Source organism: Asterias rubens, chromosome 6 (genome assembly GCF_902459465.1).
Source record: "Asterias rubens chromosome 6, eAstRub1.3, whole genome shotgun sequence".
Lineage (NCBI taxonomy): Eukaryota > Metazoa > Echinodermata > Asteroidea > Forcipulatida > Asteriidae > Asterias > Asterias rubens.
The window spans coordinates 1,710,808-1,730,432 of record NC_047067.1 but is presented as its reverse complement, the minus strand read 5'-3'; the positions used below and the strand labels follow the sequence as shown (position 1 = coordinate 1,730,432).

Below are 19,625 nucleotides of genomic sequence, written 5' to 3'. Positions count from 1 at the left end.
TATCGAAGATTCTTTGTGTATACTGTGGTCAACAAGAGGGTAAAATCTTCAACATTGATTAGCAGAAGTCATGATGATCAATGTTTAGTCACGCGCCATACCTGAGCTGTTGTTGCTAAGTGACGCCAGAGAGCAGACACACACCAGGAGGAGCAAACTTAAGGCTTTAATTTGAATATAGCGGGATTTACACCAAACTTAACGACCCCCTGCCTGTTTCTAAGTATAACCAGAATCCCAATCAATATCCACACACAAAACGAGAATTGAGTCTGCGGCTTAAGCTTCGGTCAATAACGCCCCCTAAAACCTAAAACCAATAACCGGCCAAATCTTCTTTTAGGATTATTAGCAATGTAGGCGTCGCGTGCCACTAGAGATTATGCATTCATTGGTATAAAGTCTAATCCCCTCCTTGGCACCAATATGAATTACCGAGACGATAATTATTGATCTGAGGGTCATTCTTGTAAGAGACGGTAAGAGTTTTGTTGTAGCTTTATGGTAAGAGGATGAGGGACTGGTGAGGACACCCCCCCCTCTATGAAATAATGGCCGACCATGAATACGCCCACTTGGCCTCGTGGCAGAAGTTCAGTGACCACTATTGCGTAATTTTACCGGTGTATGTTTCTGCAAGCCCACCCCCTCTGACCCGGTTGGATAGGCATGGAGCTTCAAATGTATCTGGTCATCAGTAAACAATACTTGACGTTTCGATCGGTGTGCTGTGAAGGTCTTCAAGTGACAGTGAAAGCAAACTGATCGCAGCATCATCCTTATCAATCCCAACCCCCTCCCTCTCCACCAAGCTTTTCCAATTTCCTTTCGAACCTCTTGACTTTATATGGCCCTTTTCGAAACGACGGCATCGGCTTTGGATTCGGCTCATAGGCTAGCTTGGCCCCGCAGGTTGTTTTGACAATTTTAACGTGCTCTGTATATTACGCGCTCGTGACTTCAGACTATAGAGAACGGAGACTCAAGCCTAATCCAAAGTCGAAGCCGTGGTTTAAAAAAGGGCCTATTATCGTGTCGAAAATGGCGGTCAGGCTACGGCTAGGGCAGTGTTGCCGCGTCATTATTCGTCGAAGCATGCCTACTTATATAAACGCCCTTAGCAACAGTCGTAGCCATAGCTGTATAGCTTCCAATTCGGATGCCGCCTCAGTTCTTTGTTATTTGTTTTCACTTATTGTATATTGCTATTTTATTGTCATAAGCCAAATACATAAATATAAAACTATTGATCATCATTGATCGACTACAATTTGAGCTTGCGTGCGACACAAAGACGGATGCGCCAAGTCCCCGTTCCGTCGTGGCTGCATGGTGTTAAGCAGCACTCACGGCGCCACTGTGATGTCCTCCATCGAAACGTCAAGTTTTTGTACTCCAACTGTTCTTTAGCAGAACAATCACATAATGTTAATCATCTGCAAACACTAGATTCGTTTTTGTTTTTCTTACTGTAGGCATGCAAAAGTTCCAATCCTAGTTTTAAAAGAGCGCATGCTGCAGTCATCCACAATAAAGGTATTTTCTAATAGTTTTGCTTTCAAGAATATAATTTGTGTTTACCCTAAATACTCAGTACTTTCCTGGGTTATATTCCTGCGATGGACACAGGATATAACTGACACAACATTACTATGAGTACGTTCGTTTAGCCCTGGGTCTGCCCCGCGGTGCTCACCCGGGTGAGCCACTGACAAGAGCTAATCGAACGATCACACTCGCCCTCTCGTGGTGACGGCATGCACCTCAGGTCACCCCCAAGTGACCCACTCCACAAGCAGGGCACTGGGGGCTGACCCAGGTGAGCCCCGTCAAAGCTTTTCGAACGTACCGAGGCAGACCGGGGTCGACCCAGGGAAGCTATAAGAACGCACCCTAAGTTGGTTTGATATCTGCAAAAGTGACCCGAACTGACCTGCGGCGGAAGTATCTACAAACGTGTGAATTTAACTCGATTTTTTTTTGTAAGGATGCATGCAGCAGTTTCTGGTCGATCAGCCTGTAGCTAAACTATCGCATCTACAAAATAACTTATTATATAACAAGGTAAAGAGTTTGAAATAAGATTATATCACTAGTTTTCTAGACGTTCATTGACACACCCTTTTGAATAATTTTCATATCAAGTGAACAATACAATTTCGTGAAAGATGACAGATTTTCAGGCCGAAACAAAAAAACAAATGCTTTTGGCATTTATTTTTCAAGTAATCAAGAAATACTTTTTGTCGTAAGATGGGGTATAATTTCGTAAAGCTGATTATACCGGACAACACGTGCATTTTGAAAAAAAAACAGGAAATTAGTGGCAAGTATTTTTCTGATGAGCATTGTTTGTGCTTTGCTATTGTGCTTGAGTAGCTGTGTGAAATTGGATATACAGCACACACGTCATCGGTAACGGGTGAGCCAACTCGACATTTTAGTCATGACAGTAGTATCAAAATAACGCGAGCTTTGAAAACTTGGAAAGCTTCTAAAAGTGTTACGCTTCCAGCAAGCATGGCAATGGAAAGATAAAAATAGAGTCTTGCAAACATGCCCATCCGGACCTAAAAACTCTTTTTATACGGATCTACCTCAAGAGGGCGCACTGCATCGAAAGCAATCTCTATTACGATTCCCTATTACACTAGCACTGCATCCACCACAAGGCAATTTAGTGCTGTGTCCTCATGCACAACTTTTTATGATAAAAAAAAGCATTCTCGGTCAAGTTATCAAGTTATGCAGGGGCAGAATGCACCACATAATGGGCAAACATTCATGCGCCAAAAATTGTGTAAACACACACACACAGTTACTTTTAACGTTTTGGGTCTTTGCAATTAATAATATTTATTGCGGATGACAATCTGTGGTCTCTGTGCTTTAACTGTTGAGGAGATTTGATAAATTGAAGCGTGAAAGTTGGTCTTAGTTGGCTTGGGAATTAGGGTGGAGTGGCGCCTCATCCATAAAAACTGGCAGCAAGTAGTAGGCCTACAAGTTGGCTTGGGGAAAAGCACATTGTTTTGGGGAGGTGTTTTTTCTTTGGCATAAAGCAACACTTCTGAGCGGATGACCTCGCAAAAGTTAAAAGGAAATCTAAAGTTCAGTTGTCTGAAAATATGTTTGATTGGTCTTCAAAGGCTGAAAGACTTTTAACTAGTTTTGTGACTATTTTTAAATAATTTGTTAAACATTGGTTCCTTTGGGAGTTTATTAAAAGTGGCACCCTCAGTCTGCAACCCAACAATTGGTGGCGCTGTTTAAATGTAGCAAAAAATCAGAGGTATTTAGCGCCTAACCGGGCGATAAATATTTGCTGCGTAGTTATTGACGTATTCTCCTTTTCTGCTAGCCCAATATTGTGTACAAAAACGCGCACAATAAGGGCTACGTCAGCACCATTGCAATATACGCGTGTACTTGGATTTGTATGGAAAAGTCATGTCATCAAATGAAAAAATGGCCGATGCTAGCAAAAACGACATTCATGCAATCTTTAAACGTCTTCGATCAATCCCAACAAATAAGGTAAGTAATACAATTATGATTTTTCTTTCTCTGTGATGCCATGAACTGATATTAACACGATTTGACCAATTGGTTGTCATTTAAAGACCGACAATATCCTATATGGACAATATGGCAACGTAAAATAGCATGCAAAATATTTGAAACTGGTCAGTCAGAAACTCGATCAATGATGATCATTGCAAAGCCTTATTAGATTAAAAAGGGAGATCAGAAAATTTTCTTAAATTTAAGTTACATACACAGTACAGACTTTGTAATATGTGAAAGTCAAAAATCGAGAAGAACATAATTTGTGGTTTTATATAGTTCATAAGTCTGACTGAAGACTACCGAAAGTTGGCAATTTAAGGTTTGTATTTGTAAAGCAAGATTGTTATTAAATTTATGGATAACTTTCCGTATGGCGCCACCACTATTTCACTCATTTTTACAAAAAGGGATGGAAAAGCTTCCGTATGGCGCCACCACTTTTTCATTCGATATGAAATAATATAGTATCTTATTTACCTCAATTAGATAACCTTTTTGTAAAAATTTGTGAAAAAGTGGTGGCGCCATACGGAAAGTTATCCAAAGGGATATCTCATTGAGGTAAATTAGATACTATATTATTTCATATCGAATGAAAAAGTGGTGGCGCCATACGGAAACGTTTCCAAATTTATTAACAAATGTTAACATGTAAAAAAGTGGAAGGCTACATACATAGGTTCAGTGAGAGAACATGACCATGGCCAGAAAGTCACTGAATCATGTGAAAGTATTTTTACAAACTGGGGGTTGGATAATACCTTCCTGTAACTTGTGTAAGTTACTCAGCGACTGTTTTAATAACAATTCTCCCACATTCTTGCTTTTCTTTCCAGAGTTGCTTTGATTGTAACAGCAAGAACTCAACATGGGCAAGCGTGACATACGGTGTATTTCTGTGCATTGACTGTTCAGCTGTTCACCGTTCTCTCGGTGTTCATGTAACTTTTATCCGGTGAGAATTTAAGGATTTGACCCAATTCTCTGCGTTGCCCCCTCCAAAACAATAAATAAATGACAATCTTTTTGAGTGTGAGAAAACAAGATTCATGTCTATCACTAAGTATCAGTGGTTTAGTGCTTGTTTATATGTGTGCTTATTTTTATACTTAAATATTTAAAAATAGTGAATGGCTAGACCTTTCGACTCTATAGAGTCTTTCTCAGCCTTCGAGAAAGACTCTGCTAGGGTCGAAATGGCTGGACCATTAACAATTTTGTTTGCATTTAATACCACAGGCCCTTTTGGTTGGTAAGCACTTTGCTATAGTTTATTCTATTTTCTTACTTTTATTTAGCAACTTTACAACTTGGAACATCAAAACATTCCAACAGTCTTTTAAAATTAAGAGCACTCCACTGTAATGGCGTAATTTTTGCCCAAAATACTTGCCCGTCTGACAAATATTTCATTACTTTTATGATCTTAGCATCATCTAGGCGCCAAACTGCACTAGCGGTACAGTCAATACATAAAAGTAAACATAAAACTTGGACAGTAGAGGCTTGCACATGTAGTCTCGGTACTTGGCTTCTTTATATTTGGAGCATTAAGTGCCGAGTGCTTATGGAAAAAAACTTCAGTACCATATGCTTTTTTACTCTTTTGTGTTTATGCCATACGATGTTGTTTTTCATTTCTAGGTCAACACAACTAGATTCATGGGCTTGGCCACAGCTGCGTGCTATGCAAGTGGGAGGCAATGCCAATGCAGTAAGTTTGAGAAAGAGGGGTTCAGTTTTGTGATCCACTCATCTTCCAAAGGATAGTTTATAGTTCATTCCTACATTCATAAAGGCCGGTTTATAGTCGGTCGGGGGATGGAAATCTTGTGCGCGATCTTAAGACTGAGGCCTAAAAACTCTGTCTTTTTATGATTGCGCGTCAAGATTTTCGCGCGACTGACTACAACTCGGCCTTAAGAGTTCTATCTTTTGGAAAAAGAGTGCTCAACAACACTGAATTTGACCTTGGAGACCCCTCACTAGGAGAACATTTCTTGCCCAGTATGTTTTTTGTTGTTGTCCTTGACAAAGTAAATCAACACTTTAAGAACCTAATTGGTTAGGTGGAACAGAAAAGGGTCAGAAACCTTTTGTATTATGCAAACAAAACTGATGTCATAACTCCTATGGTATACGGGGGACATGGCAAAAATGGTAGCAGCATGATTGACCAATCTGTCCAGAGTGAATTACTTACAAATCCAGCAACATTTGGTAACTGAACACCCAAGCTGTTGAGCTCTGATTATGGTGGTATGCCTGATCCAATATAACAAATAATCAGTCAAATAGAACAGTCCTCAGTTTAACAGAATCAAAAAGAACATGCAATTGGATGTTGATGGCTTGTTGGTGGTTGGGGTCGAATATCAAATTATCTGTTTTTGAACCTTTGATCTCTCGTTCATTATATTCAGACGGTGTTCTTCAGACAGCATGGCACTTCAACCGCAGATGCCAACAAGAAATATCACAGCAGGGCAGCTCAACTTTATAAAGAAAAAATCAAGACACTCGCTGCAGCGGCTATGAGGAAGTATGGCACGGACGTGAGTATTCTTGATTAACTTATTCATTCAAATATAGGATTGTTCTAAACAAATCATTCTCCAGGTTGTTCATTAAAAATTTGCAAAGCAGCATGGCAGAGTGATTACGGGCACCAGGCTCGACTCTGGTGTTTATTATCAGCAGAGTGTGGGTTTCGTGACACTTGTGTCTTTTAGCAAGATACTTCGCCATAGTTGATTTGTCCTTCGGATAAGACATTAAGCCATAGGTCCTGTGTTTCAGGATTGGCATTGCACTTAAAAGAAACCTGGGTGTGTTTCACAAAGAGTAAAGACTAATCTTATCTCAAGTTAGGACGATTTGCTCCTTTTAAAGGAACATGTTGCCTTGGATCGGACGAGTTGGTCTATGAAAAGCATTTGAAACCGTTTGTTATGAAATGCATATGGTTAGAAAGATGTTTTAAAAGTAGAATATAATGATCCACACAAGTATCACTCAAAATTGCACGGTTTTCATTTTACATCGCGAACTAACACGGTCGGCCATTTATGGGAGTCAAAGTTTTGACTCCCATAGATGGCCGACCGTGTTTGTCGACGAGGTAAAACGAAAACCACGCAATTTCGAGGCATATTTGTGTAGATCATTGTATTCTACTTTTACAACATCTTTCTAACCATATCGATTTTATAACAAACGGTTACAGGACGCTTTTCAAAGACCAACTCGACAGATCCAAGGTAACGTGTTCCTTTAACTTAGGACAAGCCGTAAGTTTTTATTAAAGCAGAAATAGTCCTAGGACTAGTCCTAAGTTAGGACTATCTTTGTGAAATCAACCCCAGGAAGAGCAGGGGTTCACCCCAGTACGGTTAACCCTGTTGTTCCTTTTTCACTTAGCAAGCACCTTAGCTTATAGGTTTCCTCAGGCTTGAGAGCTACAGATATAGAGTTCATTTATCAGGTAAGTATAATAATATAATATTATACTTGATCCAAGGTATCTTGTGACTTAACCTTGTGACTTGTCTGTTCACAGAGTGTTCACATTGGAGATCATGCAGTCAGCTCACCTGAGACGAAAGAAGTTGATTTCTTCAAGGAGCATCATGATGATCTTGCCTTCAGCACACCTGCTGCGAACTACCCATCAGAGCAGAACATGAATCTTAGTTTCACGCCTCAAGAAGAAGAAGTCAAGGTTCAAGCTGTACCGATTAAGAACGGGCAGGAAGCAGAAGGCGAAGGTGGTTTTTAAGAGTTTGTTTATTTGATAATAATAATAATAATAATAATATGCATTTATAAAGCGCTTAATACCAGGGGTCTAAGCGCTGAAACAAGAAGTGTACCATAACAAAAAAATGACGTATAAAGTAGAATGAAATGGCAGAAACTCAACAGCTTAGATGGATTTAAATCAGTGTGTTTTGAGAGCGTTTTAAATGAGTCCAGTGTAGTGGAGGCACGAATGTGGATGGGCCCTTTTCGAATCCACGGCTTCGGCTCTAAATTGGGCTCAGGTTAGCTTAGCCCCGCCGTTGTTTTTGACAATTTGCGGTTCTTTGGGCTAAATTTTTTCGCAAATTTTGACTCAATTGGTCATCGAAGTTGCATGAGAATAATGAAAGAAAAAACACCCTGGTTTCTCAAAAGCTATGTTACTTCTCACAATGTTTTATACTATCGACAGCTCTCCATTGCTTGTGAAAAATTAGTTTGAATAATTACCAATAGTGTCCACCAGTGCCTTTAGGTGTATCGGAAGTTCATGGTTCTTACTTGTGGATTTTTGTCTCTTTTTTTTCTGTTGTAGTGGATACAAGAGAGCCCAGTGTGGATCATGTCTTGGGGACCTCTCCTTCGCAATTAATGGCAAAGGTTGAGCCTAGAAAGTCAACCATTGGGCAACGTAAACCAATGCAAAAGAAAGGGGTAAGAGAATAGGAGACTTTCCAACGCTAGGTGGCAGCAGACATACTGGGTAAATTTCCATTGTTTACGTAGTTCTGAACATGCGCATAATTCTGAGAACAATGGATTTACCCGGTAAGTCTGCTGCCCTCTATCGTCCCAGAAAGTCTCCCATTGTGATTTAGAGATACCTCAGAGTGGGCTGTGTTTTGTTTACCCTAGCGGTGCCCTTTATCAAACTGTGGCCCAGCAGACTCAATCTGTGGTCTTTCTTTTCAGCACAGTGTGTAGTGGGTTTGAGTTCTGGGCCCAATTTGATAGAGCTGCTTAAGCAGAATTTATTGCTGAAAAATTTTCTGCTTAGCAGAAATGGGCAGGTTACTAGTCACAAACTGTAAATGTGACATGGTGTTTTGGCTAGTGTCCTTATTCTGGTAAGCATCATTTGTTTGTGCTTTGCTACTTTTTGTGCTTAAGCAGCTTTATGAAATTAGGCCCTGGTCTTGATACTTGTGCTCTTAAGCAAGACATTCAACCATTATTGCTGTGTCCTAAGAATGGGACGTAAAGCAGTTGGGCCCGTGTGTTGTGTAATGCATGTAAAAGAACCCATTGCACTTATCGAAAAAGAGAAGGGGTTCGCCCTGGTGTTCCTGGTTTGATTGGCTGCATATTGCGCCACAACACCTTGTAAACCACTACATGGTGCTATGTAAGAGTAGGTCTCATACTTCAAAATCGTAGCTCCACAATATCTTGCATGAAATCACTGAATGTTGAAGTGTCTTGAGCACCACTGAGTGACGGATATGATTGCTACATAAACAACTATGATTGTTATTGTTATTATGCAGGATTTAAACCTCATTATTTATATTTAATCTGAAAGCATACCGATTTTAGAGTTCATACTGGGACCAAACTAATTCTTTTCTTTCTACTTTTTCCTAATTCAACCAAAGCTTGGAGCTAAAAAGAAGCTGGGTGCCCAAAAGGTCACAACAAACTTTGCAGACATCGAGTCGGCGGCTCATCAGGCAGACTTAATGAAGAAGGAGACGGTGATAAAAACTAAGAAGACCAAGGAGGAGGAAGAGTCAAGCATGTATGTTGTCATCATTTATATTTAACCACTAATCATTTATATTATCACTCGCTAATCAGACATCTGATTTGTCTGGATTTTCCTGATTTCAGGATTTTTTTGGGGGGTGCTGTACACCTCCTAAATTGTAACATCTGGGATGTTCAGGGTCTAAAATAAGTAGGAACCCACTACACCTTTCGTTATTGAACAAAAGATATTGACAAAATAGGGAAACCGCCAACATAGGGCTAGAAAGCTCAGTTGGTAGAGCGCCTGCACGTTAATTCGTTAAATCATGAACTCATTCACCTGTTACTTTCTTGTTTATATAACATGTATTGCCTTGTCCCCTTCATTGCATGATTTGACAAAGTAGTTTTTGCTACGAAAGCTTAAGCAGTTCTTATGTAGGTTTTAAGTGCTACTACCACCTTCCTTGAAACCAATGTTGTGATTCCATTTCAGGGCATCGATGCGTCTAGCCTATCAAGACATGTCTGTTGAAAGGAAGAGACAAGAGGACAGAATGAAGACGGCAAATCCACAAAAAGCAGAACAGATGGAAAGACTTGGCATGGGATTTGGTGGTAGAAGGTGAGAATCAATGTATGCCGTAAAAATCACTCAGTAGGAAAACATGCCTGGAATTACACAGCAACAAACACACAACCGTGTACTAGAAAAGAAGTCAAGTTGTAATCATTCCCAAGGCATTTGTGTTACTTTCCTGAGTCCTGCGAATAAAAATCCACAGTCATATTACTTGTGTGAGATTCAAACCCACTATCTTTGACAATTTTAGAGCAGATGCTTTGCCAACTAGACCACTGCCTGGTAGCTACAGGCAGGTTAAATCCTGTAATTTTAGCAGTGGTTACAGCAACGATTTAATAGATGTTTGCATTGGAGATAAAGAATACTATTTTGTTTTACAGATGCCTTGCCAACTAGACCACTGCCTGGTAGCTAGAGGCAGGTCAAATCCTTTAATTTTAGCTGTTGGTACAGCAACAATTTAATTGATGTTTGCATCGGAGATAAAGAATACTGATATTTGTAAAGCCCTGTATACTTAGTACTCCTTTTCAAGGCTCCTGTGTACCTCTCTCTTTGCCCCAAACAGTGTCGTATCCCACTCAGCCATGAGTGACATGCAGACAATTAAGACATATCTCTTAATCGTTATACCTCTTCCTTTACCCCTAACAGTGCCGTATCACACTCTGCTTTAAGTGACATGCAGACAATTAAGACATGAGATATATCAACTTTTTTCAATATTCCATATCGTCCTACCCCTTGTCTTTGCCTCATACAGTGCGGTATCCCACTCTGCCATGAGCGACATGCAGACCATTAAGCAGGATACGCCCTCAAGCAGCACCAAGACACAACGCTCCTCCAGCAGAGACTTCTTTGATGATTTCGCTACGGGATCATCGGGATTCTCATCCAGGTAAGGCCAAAGAAAAAAAGGTTCTGTTTCTGGTTACTTGTTAAAAATTAAAAAATATTTGGTAGGTCAAAAAGTGCACTTTTTGACCTACCAAATATTTTTTAATTTTTAAAAGTGGTTTTTTAAAAATACTTTTTAAGTAATAATTCTGAAACATTTGGCGAGTGTGAAAAAAATGACCTACTTACCCAATAATATATATTTTTTTTTTAAAGTCGGTGTCAAAGACTTCTTCAATATACTTTATAATAATAATAAGACTTGTAATGCGCACATATCAACCCTGCTGGGTGTTAAAAGGCGCGGAACTTTAAACTCAAATGAGGTACACATGAGATTTTGCTGGTTAATATGGAAGTCTGATTGCGTCAGATGGGATCAGGGGATCAGTATATCAACTTTATTCAACGTGCTGAAAAATTGATGGTTTACTTTTGGTGTGGGTTGTCCAGGCTGGTTATGTGATTAGGAGTGTCACGTGCTTTTTATTTAGAGTGTTAATTTACAACGCTTTATTTTTTGACAGGAGTAAAGATACTTCGTACGGTAGCCGCAAAGACAGGGATGATGAGAATGAGAGAGATGATTGGGATACGGTGGATAAACCCAAGCAATCTGAAGGATATGATAGTATTAAACCTCTGGAAGACCGGTATGTACAAACTTTATTTTTAAGCATTTGATTATTCAAGATTTTTCCTGATTTCAGGATTTTTTCAAGATCTCCTGCAATTTTCATTTAAAGACAAAGTATTCCTATGGATTTTTTAACTGTTTGATTGTTTTTATCCTCAATAACTGGAAATGTACCAAATAAAACTAATAGCTGCAGAAATTGTTTGATAATATCTGTTTACTCTTTAATTTGTATATGTATAGAGACATTTTGTTTTATGCGCCAAGTGTAAGTGATATTTTTTTTAATATTAGTCAAAGTTACACATTTTTTAAGTATTTTATCTGAGAAGGACAAATTTATTTTTATTATAAGTTCTCATGATAAAACTTATGAATTGTGTTGCAAAGTACACATTATTTGCTTTTATTGAAAAGTGTGTTCATGCTAACCTCTCCATGTTTTGCTGTAAAATTGTAAGTTTTAAATTTTGTTATTGTTTATTATTTGAGTTTGTTCCCGTTTTTGGAATGAAATTAATACAATACTTACGATTATTCTTTTCTGACAGTATGTCAGCCAGTAAGAAGAAGCCGTATGAAACAACCTCCACATCCACTGAGGCCCAGAAACGCTTCTCCAACGCAAAGTCTATCTCGTCTGACGCCTACTTTGGGAAATCAGAAATGGATGTGAGTAGAACAAAACCAAGTCTTGAACCCTTAGAGACCATAACGGCCAGAAACTGCTTGTATTAACGACTTCAAGATTGAACCCAATTGGTCATCTAAGTTGCAAGAGAATGATGAAAGAAAAAACACTCTTGTTGCAGTACTGTGTTTGCTTTCAGATGCCCAAAAAAGGCTTCAGCTGAAGTCTTATAAAATTTGAGTGAGAAATTACCTCTTTCTCAAAAAACTACTTCAGAGGGAGCCGTTTCTCACAATGTTTTATACTATCAACGGCTCTCTATTGCTCATTACCAAGCCAATAGTGTCCAGTGCCTTCACAAAAACTGAACAATATTCACCATGTCTGGTCGTATGGTAATGATTAGATTGGTAGGAATGGTCTCTGAAGGGTTATTTACACTGTCCGTCTGTCCAGTAAAGCCCCTATTTAAGGGAAGATACAACATTGGTGAAGATGTTTGGTCCAACTCTTGTTTACTCTTTTGTTGTGTTTTGCTGTGTGGTTCATTCGAAGGGTCAAAGTAATGTTTGTAGTGAATATAAATGAGTCTTCTTTAAGAAACTTCAGCTAGATGTAGTGTTTTCTGATAGTTTGTGGGACCTGTCAAATTTTAAATTTATTATCCTTGTGATACCAATATTTGATTGTTTCTCTTTATTTTTTTAAATTGGGTTTGCTCGAAATGAATACGGTGATCAATGTTTCTTTGCTAGATGGATGATGAAACTTATCGTCATAGAAGGAACAAGTTCTTGAAAGAAACATCTGTTAACAAAAAACTCTGTTTCTATTTTCTTGAAACATAATTGCATGTGTACTGGTGAAAGTTTTAAACTAATTTGGCCGTATATGGAAAAAGCAAATAAGTTTTTCGCAAACTGCTTACCAACCTATACTATAAATGCAAAACTTGTTGATGGCTTGAAGTTTCGTAGTCTTAAAGGCCTAACACATCAAACACAATCAAGAGTATAAACAAAGCCCTCAGGTGGAGAGATATGTAGAAGTTAATAAACAAAAATACGTTCTTACATTAACTCTTTCAATGCCAAGGTCGTACGATATTTGTTACTCCAAAACTGTCATCAATTGTACGTTTATTACCGATTAAGGGCATAATCACTCAAGAAATACTTAATTTTGGAATGTACCAAGGCAACACAAATCAGGAAGATACATGGGTTTTTTTTGTATGCAGAATTCTTTTAGCTGGGTATTTAAAGTTCAAATGCAACCCCCCCCCCCCTTCTAAAAAAAAAAGGCACTGAAATAGTTGAAGAATGCTAGCTGAGAAAGAGAGACCAATGTTGTATCTTCTCCTTGATATTGGTTCAATTAGGACACGACACGAGCAAACCTGGACCGGATGTCAGGCAAGTCTAGTATATCCAGCTCTGAGCTGTATGGTGACCAAACGACTGCAGGGGCTTCGTATAATGCCGGTCCAGATATGTCGGCCATTAAAGATGGCATGAAGGATAGCGTGACGCAGGTTGCTGGTCGGCTATCACGAATGGCCAATGGCATCGTTAACACAATACAGGTACCTGGAGTTTTTAATCTTGTCTACCTGTTGCAATGTTCCTGTTTCCTAACCCTCCTACTGTCTGACCATTTAATATGCTTTGAGTGGTAGATTAACTATACTAGAGCTTTCAGTATGATATCATGTGGTGATTGCATGTAATTAGCAAAACCTCCTATTGTCTGACCATTCAACATGTTTTGAGTGGTAGAGACTGTTATGTGATAACATGTGGTGATTTCATCTACATAGTACGTAGTCAACCCTCCTACATGTACTCTCTGACCATTCCGTATCATACACTGTCGTTTTGAATGATTGGTACACTATGCAAGCCTGTAATATGATTACATGTGGTAAATGTACACAGTACACAGTCAACCCTCCTACTGTCTGACCATTCAATAACATCCACTGTGGTTTTGAATGATTGATAAGCTATGCCAGCCTGCAGTATGATTTTATTTGGTGACAAACACATAGTACGGAGTCAACCCTCATACTGTTTCAACACCATCCACTGTGGTTTTGATGATTGAATGCATACTACACATCATTAACACAAATCAGTTCTGTGTCACCTTGCACAACTTTTTTAACTGAGTAGTTCTTAATGGTTGATCAACTTCCTGACAGATAATTCTGAGAGTAGGGAGGTTATAAATAGAGCTTTATCGGCCATCTTGTCTTGTTCACATTCAAATCAATGCAACCTAACTGAGGCTGGTATGAATCTTTAGTCTGGTTCCTTTTCAGTATGTATCCATGGTTGTAGTTGAACATGCGGAACTTGACAGCAATGGTAGCAGCATGGATTAAGCTCTATTTGTTTATTGCATGTTGCCCTTACACTACTCTCATTTCCTATTAATTTTACCTACAAAACACACCAAAAGGCAACCCATGCATTGTTGTGGAGATCCTAAACTCTTGTGAATTCTATCTTTTTATATCCATCAGAATCCTTCACCATGTGATACTCTTTGGGACTTTTGACTTTGAACCTTAATCTATCCATCAAAATCTTTTGACCTGTTGTACTCTCTAGCTATTTTGACTTGAAACCTTACTGTTCTTCAGCTGAATACATTGTAGTACCCTCTAGGCATTTTGACTTGGAACATTATGCTAGGAGTCCACTGGACCAGCGCCAGTTGGTGCCAGTTCGTGCCAAAGATTATGTGATTGGCGCGTAGTGGCTCTCTGTGGCGCCGAAATAATGTCCGCTCGGCATGTGTCGTCAAGTGGAATAACTGGGTGCCATATGGCGTGCGCCAAATGCCACCCGGCTTGCTCCAAAATATTGTGCCAGTTCGCGCCATTACACGGCCATTTGATTCCAATATTACCCTGTTGGCGCCATATGCGCCAATAGACGGCTACTTTGCGCCACTTGGTGATTAGTTTGTGCCAAGGGTCGCCTAATTGGTTTGAACTTGCCGCCGCTTAGCGCTACTTGCCGACTATATAAATACCGGTTCAGACTCTCCTCAGCTGCATCTTCGTTGACAATTGTGTGAAATCTTGTAGAAATTGTGAAGGAAAAACTGCGTGGAGGTGTTGTCGAGTCGCATCTCGAAAGTTGTGTGAGAAAGTCCTGCGATGCCGCCCTGCTTTTATAGGCGGCAAGTGGCGTCGAATGGGGGGCACCCAGGTGGCATTTGGCGCGAAGTAGTCACCAATCGGGTGCCATTTTGGCGTGCTTTGGCGGGCTATCCGCCTCTGTTGGAATTATTTGGCGGTAGTGGCGCAAACAAGTTGCTACTTGGTGCTACTTGGCGCCAAGTGGCGCCATGTGGCGCGATATCTCATTGGCGCAACATTCCAGTGGATTCCAAAAGGCGGATTGTTTGCGCCAAAGGGCGATATGTTCACGCCATTTGGTGCCAATGGCGGACACTTGGCGCTGATTGCTCGATGCAAGTGGCGCGACGAAAATTTCAAACATTTTGAAATTTTCTTGCCGCCACATTCAAATTTGGTGCCGTTACGGGCCACCACCAGCCAGTTGGTAGGCAGTTTGAGCCACTACACGCCACTAGGCACCTTATTGGCGACATTAGGCGCCACAGTAAATTGCACTGGCACAAACTGGCGCTGGCCCAGTGGACTGTCCTTCGACTTATGGTATTCTTTGGGTATTTTGAACTTGGAACGTTCTGTAATCCATCGGAATCCTTCAGCTTACGGTACATTGTTCTTTCTGGGCATATTGTCTTGTACCCTACTATAACTTATAAAATCCTTTGGTACCTACAGTCATTTCATCATGAAGAATACATCAGCCTGTGCAAACTTAAAAACAACAAATTTGGACTCTGATTGATGCTTAATTTTGACAATGCAGAACTATCAAGGCTTTGGTCAATTTTTCAGGCAACTTGGAGGCAACCAACTGCACTGCATGTACAAGGAATATTTTATCTTCTAACTAGCTCACTATCACCATAAAAATAATGAGATCACTGAAATGAGAATGAATTCTCTTATCGTATGTTGCGTGGAGCTGATTGCCTGTAAATTGTGTGACATGACCTTTAGTAAGGTGGCTGTATGGTAACAAAGGTCAAATTGGAAAAGAGGATTACCCCCCACCCCAGGTCAATGTTATAATGAGTTGTGAACTCACTTGACCTTGCAGGGAACTCACTTGACCTTGCAGGGAACTCACTTGACCTTGCAGGGAACCCAACTAACAATCTAATTCTCTTTATTAAAGTCCAGTCAAGTTATTTAAATTTTCTTTCCTTCTGAAATTTACTTATCAGAACAATAACTATTACTTTGTTTTCTTTTTGTCATTGCAGGATCGCTATGGTTACTAAAACAGAGTGTGTCGTTTTCATTAATTGTGGCGATTAACTGGTAAGATTAAACAAAGAAATATATGATATAAACAAGGAACTGGATTCTCAAAATCATGAAAAATTCCACAAGATTAATAAATTTAAAAACAATATAAAGGATTTCCAAGGTGTGCCCAGCAAGCCTGTGCAGAGTTTTGTGACATGCTCGTTGTGTTTCATAAAGAGGGATTCCAAGGTCAAAATCAGTTTTGTGATGCACTCATTTTCCAATAGATAAACTCTTTGTGAAAATGGGATAAAATTACATGTTCCTAGCCTCACTCTAAAATGATGTAAAATGCCACTGTGTTTGTGAACATTTAAGTGAAATTTTTGTCAACATCTAAAGATATTCGATGACGTAACATTTCAAATAAATGGTCTATACATTTGGAATTCCAGCTAATTCCAGAGTTCTGATGATATTCAATCAAAGCGGCATTGAGTTTGACCTTATGACCGGCACAGAAATTCCTCTTCAGAATGAACAGACCCATTTATTTTGTTGTCCAATGACGTCACGCTTCAAATTGCGTTCCCAAAGAGTATGAAATAAAATTACATTTTACACCATCAACGCATAGTTGGCGAATTCTAGCCCCCCCCCACCCACTTTATTAGGACTCTATCTATTGAAAAATTAATGGATCATCAAAGACCTAATTTTGACATTGTAACACCTCTTTAAGTTGTTTTAGTTTTTTAAATCAACACTTATAACATTGAGCCTAAGATACTACTCTCTAGAGATTTCCAATGCAGTCTGTTTGTAAACTTATTATTAATATTAATAAATGTCTGTTTCGTTAATTTGGGGGATTAGTAAACACAATGCTTCGGCAGCAAAACATTGGCAACGTAATATGTAATGTAAACTAAGTAAGGAATATTATTTTATTTAAAATACAAATATTTTTCTTTATTCAAAGATACAGGTTTTAAGAAGAAACATGACATAGCAATTTATTTAGCTCAATTTTCCTTTGGTACTCATTTTTATCCAGCAGGAAACATTTATTGCTTTGTAAAATATCGCATAGATTCCAGAATATTTTTGATTTTGTAGAGGTAGACGTTTCAAATCGTTAATTGTTCTTTCCCCTAAGTGATTTATGAGGTTTTTTTTCTTTCTTTTTTTCTTTAACTTATGTTGAACCAACCACTTCCGGATTAACATACTGGTGCTCTACCAACTGAGCTATCTCTAGCTCTATGTTGGCGGTCTCCCTACTTTGTCAATATCTTTGTTCGGGGTGAACAATAAGCTTTAAGAGATTACATAAGACTGTCGGACTTGTCTGGTCATAAGTTTACTGGCCCTGACACTAAGACCACTGGCCTCGGGCCTGCATTCGAGTGTTAAATTTGAGCCCTGTAAAGATAAGGTGCACATCTAACTAATTGCACACGTTAAGCATAAAATATAAACTGCACAGTAACATACAGGAAATGGCACTATCAAGATTTATGATTTATACTGAGTGATGACATCGGGTGCATTGGGGCCAATATTGACATAATGTGTAGACATTATTACATGTTGCCAAAATTAAGCCTGGTTCATGCGAATGATTCAGGTAAAGTAAATTTGACATCAAAGATCATTTTTTCATGGTAAAGTTTCACAGGAGTAGAGCACAGGGTAACGGTTTTGAATTGTTTGTTGCGAATTTGTGATGTCAAAATTCGCATTCCCAGGAAGTATGAACTGGGATTTACACTGAAATTTTCTCTGCTTTTACTTTGGTTATGATGCTTTATGATTGGACTGTTGGTTATGACGCTTTATGATTGGACTGTTGGTTAAAACGAAGTCAGTATTATTATGTCATCATGCTTGACTAGACCAAGGTTAAGGGTTCTAAAGATTTCAAGGCAATTAACGGTGCTGGAAAAACAACCCTCTAAATAATATGAATTGAAATGAATAAATAAACTTGATTACCCTATCATGGTAATGTAGAGAAAATATTACATTGGTTAAGGTTAAAAAAACGAGTTATGGTTTTCATTTAATTGGTTAATATTATCTGTTTTAATTAGACCTTAAGAAACTGAATTCTCTTTTGTTCTTCTAATGACTTAATTATTATCTGAACATTATGCTCTATTTCACTTAACATTCTTGAATAAATGATACAAAATTCAAAGTGGTATGTCATCAGTGTCATAATCAGTGGTTTGTCATGTGTAGTGTGCACCTTATGATTTTTATTTAATTATGGACCCAAATTTGATGAAAATATTGGACTACCCCTTGCGAACTTTTCAATATTTGACTGAAATTAAATGAAAATGCTGTACTTACCCATTGTGATTTTTCCAATTTTTTAGTTTTTGACCGAAATTCGATTAAAATGCTGAACTTATCCTAGTGATTTTTTCAATTTTTGACTGAAATTTGATGAAAATACTGGACTTACCCCTTGTGATTTTTCCAATTTTGGACCCAAATTTTATGAAAATGCTGGACTTACCCTTGTGATTTTTTCAATTTTGAACCGAAAAGCAATGGAAATGCTGAACTTACCCCTGGTTCTTCTTTAATTTTGGACTGAAATTTGATGAAAATGCTGGACTTACCCCTTGTGATTTTTTCAAGTATGGACCCAAATTTGATGAAAATATTGGACTACCTCTTGTGAACTTTTCAATTTTGGACTGGAATTAAATGAAAATGCTGTACTAACCCCTTCGGAATTTTTCAATTTTAGACTCAAATTCGATTTAAGTGCTGAACTTGCCTCTTGTTTTTAAATTTTTATTTTGGACTGAAATTTGATGAAAATGCTGGACTTAATCCTTGTGATTTTTTTCAGTTTGGACAAAAAATGTGATGAAAATGCTGGACTTACCCCTAGTGATTTTTTTCAATTTTTAACTGAAATTCGATGAAAATGCTGGACTCACCCCTTGTGATTTTTCCAATTTTGGACCCAAATTTGATGAAAATGCTGGACTTACCCCTTGTGACTTTTTTAGTTTTTGACCCAAATTCGATTAAACTACTGGACTTACCCCTTGTGATTATCTAAATTTTTAACTGAAATTTGATGAAAATGTTGGACTTACCCCTTGTGATTTTTCCAATTTTGGACCCAAATTTTATGAAAATGCTGGACTTACCCTTGTGATTATTTCAATTTTGAACCGAAAATCAATGGAAATGCTGAACTTACCCCTGGTTCTTCTTTAATTTTGGACTGAAATTTGATGAAAATGCTGAACTTACCCCTTGTGTTTTTTTCAATTTTGAACCGAAAATCAATGAAAATGCTGTACTTACCCCTTGTGTTTTCTTCAATTTTGGACTGAAATTTGATGAAAATGCTGGACTACCTCTTGTGAACTTTTCAATTTTGGACTGGAATTAAATGAAAATGCTGTACTAACCCCTT

General features: G+C 38.6%; 1 protein-coding gene across 2 annotated transcripts; it reads left to right on the top strand.

The window, feature by feature from the left end:
• The first annotated feature begins 3,397 nt into the window (after nt 1–3,397).
• On the top strand, nt 3,398–18,383 carry LOC117291575 (ADP-ribosylation factor GTPase-activating protein 2-like). Of its 2 annotated transcripts, XM_033773380.1 has the most exons (13): nt 3,399–3,537; nt 4,407–4,525; nt 5,215–5,284; nt 5,994–6,125; nt 7,130–7,337; nt 7,907–8,025; nt 8,967–9,109; nt 9,557–9,685; nt 10,410–10,547; nt 11,074–11,199; nt 11,735–11,855; nt 13,196–13,399; nt 16,189–18,383. In XM_033773380.1, the coding sequence occupies exons 1-13, from the start codon at nt 3,451–3,453 to the stop codon at nt 16,204–16,206; spliced, it is 1,614 nt and encodes a 537-aa protein (XP_033629271.1). In that variant the 5' UTR covers nt 3,399–3,450; the 3' UTR covers nt 16,207–18,383. The 2 variants fall into 2 exon arrangements, with proteins under 2 accessions (XP_033629272.1, XP_033629271.1); XM_033773381.1 differs by lacking the exon at nt 13,196–13,399 and having other exon boundaries at nt 3,398–3,537.
• The last annotated feature ends 1,242 nt before the right edge of the window (nt 18,384–19,625 follow it).

Excerpts from the sequence above, each read along its gene's own strand:
- LOC117291575 (XM_033773380.1), top strand. The coding sequence starts at position 3,451 with ATGTCATCAAATGAAAAAATGGCCGATGCTAGCAAAAACGACATTCAT. Across the intron at positions 5,285-5,993 it reads TGGGAGGCAATGCCAATGCA|ACGGTGTTCTTCAGACAGCA; the intron begins GTAAGTTTGAGA and ends CATTATATTCAG. Across the intron at positions 7,338-7,906 it reads GCAGGAAGCAGAAGGCGAAG|TGGATACAAGAGAGCCCAGT; the intron begins GTGGTTTTTAAG and ends TTTCTGTTGTAG.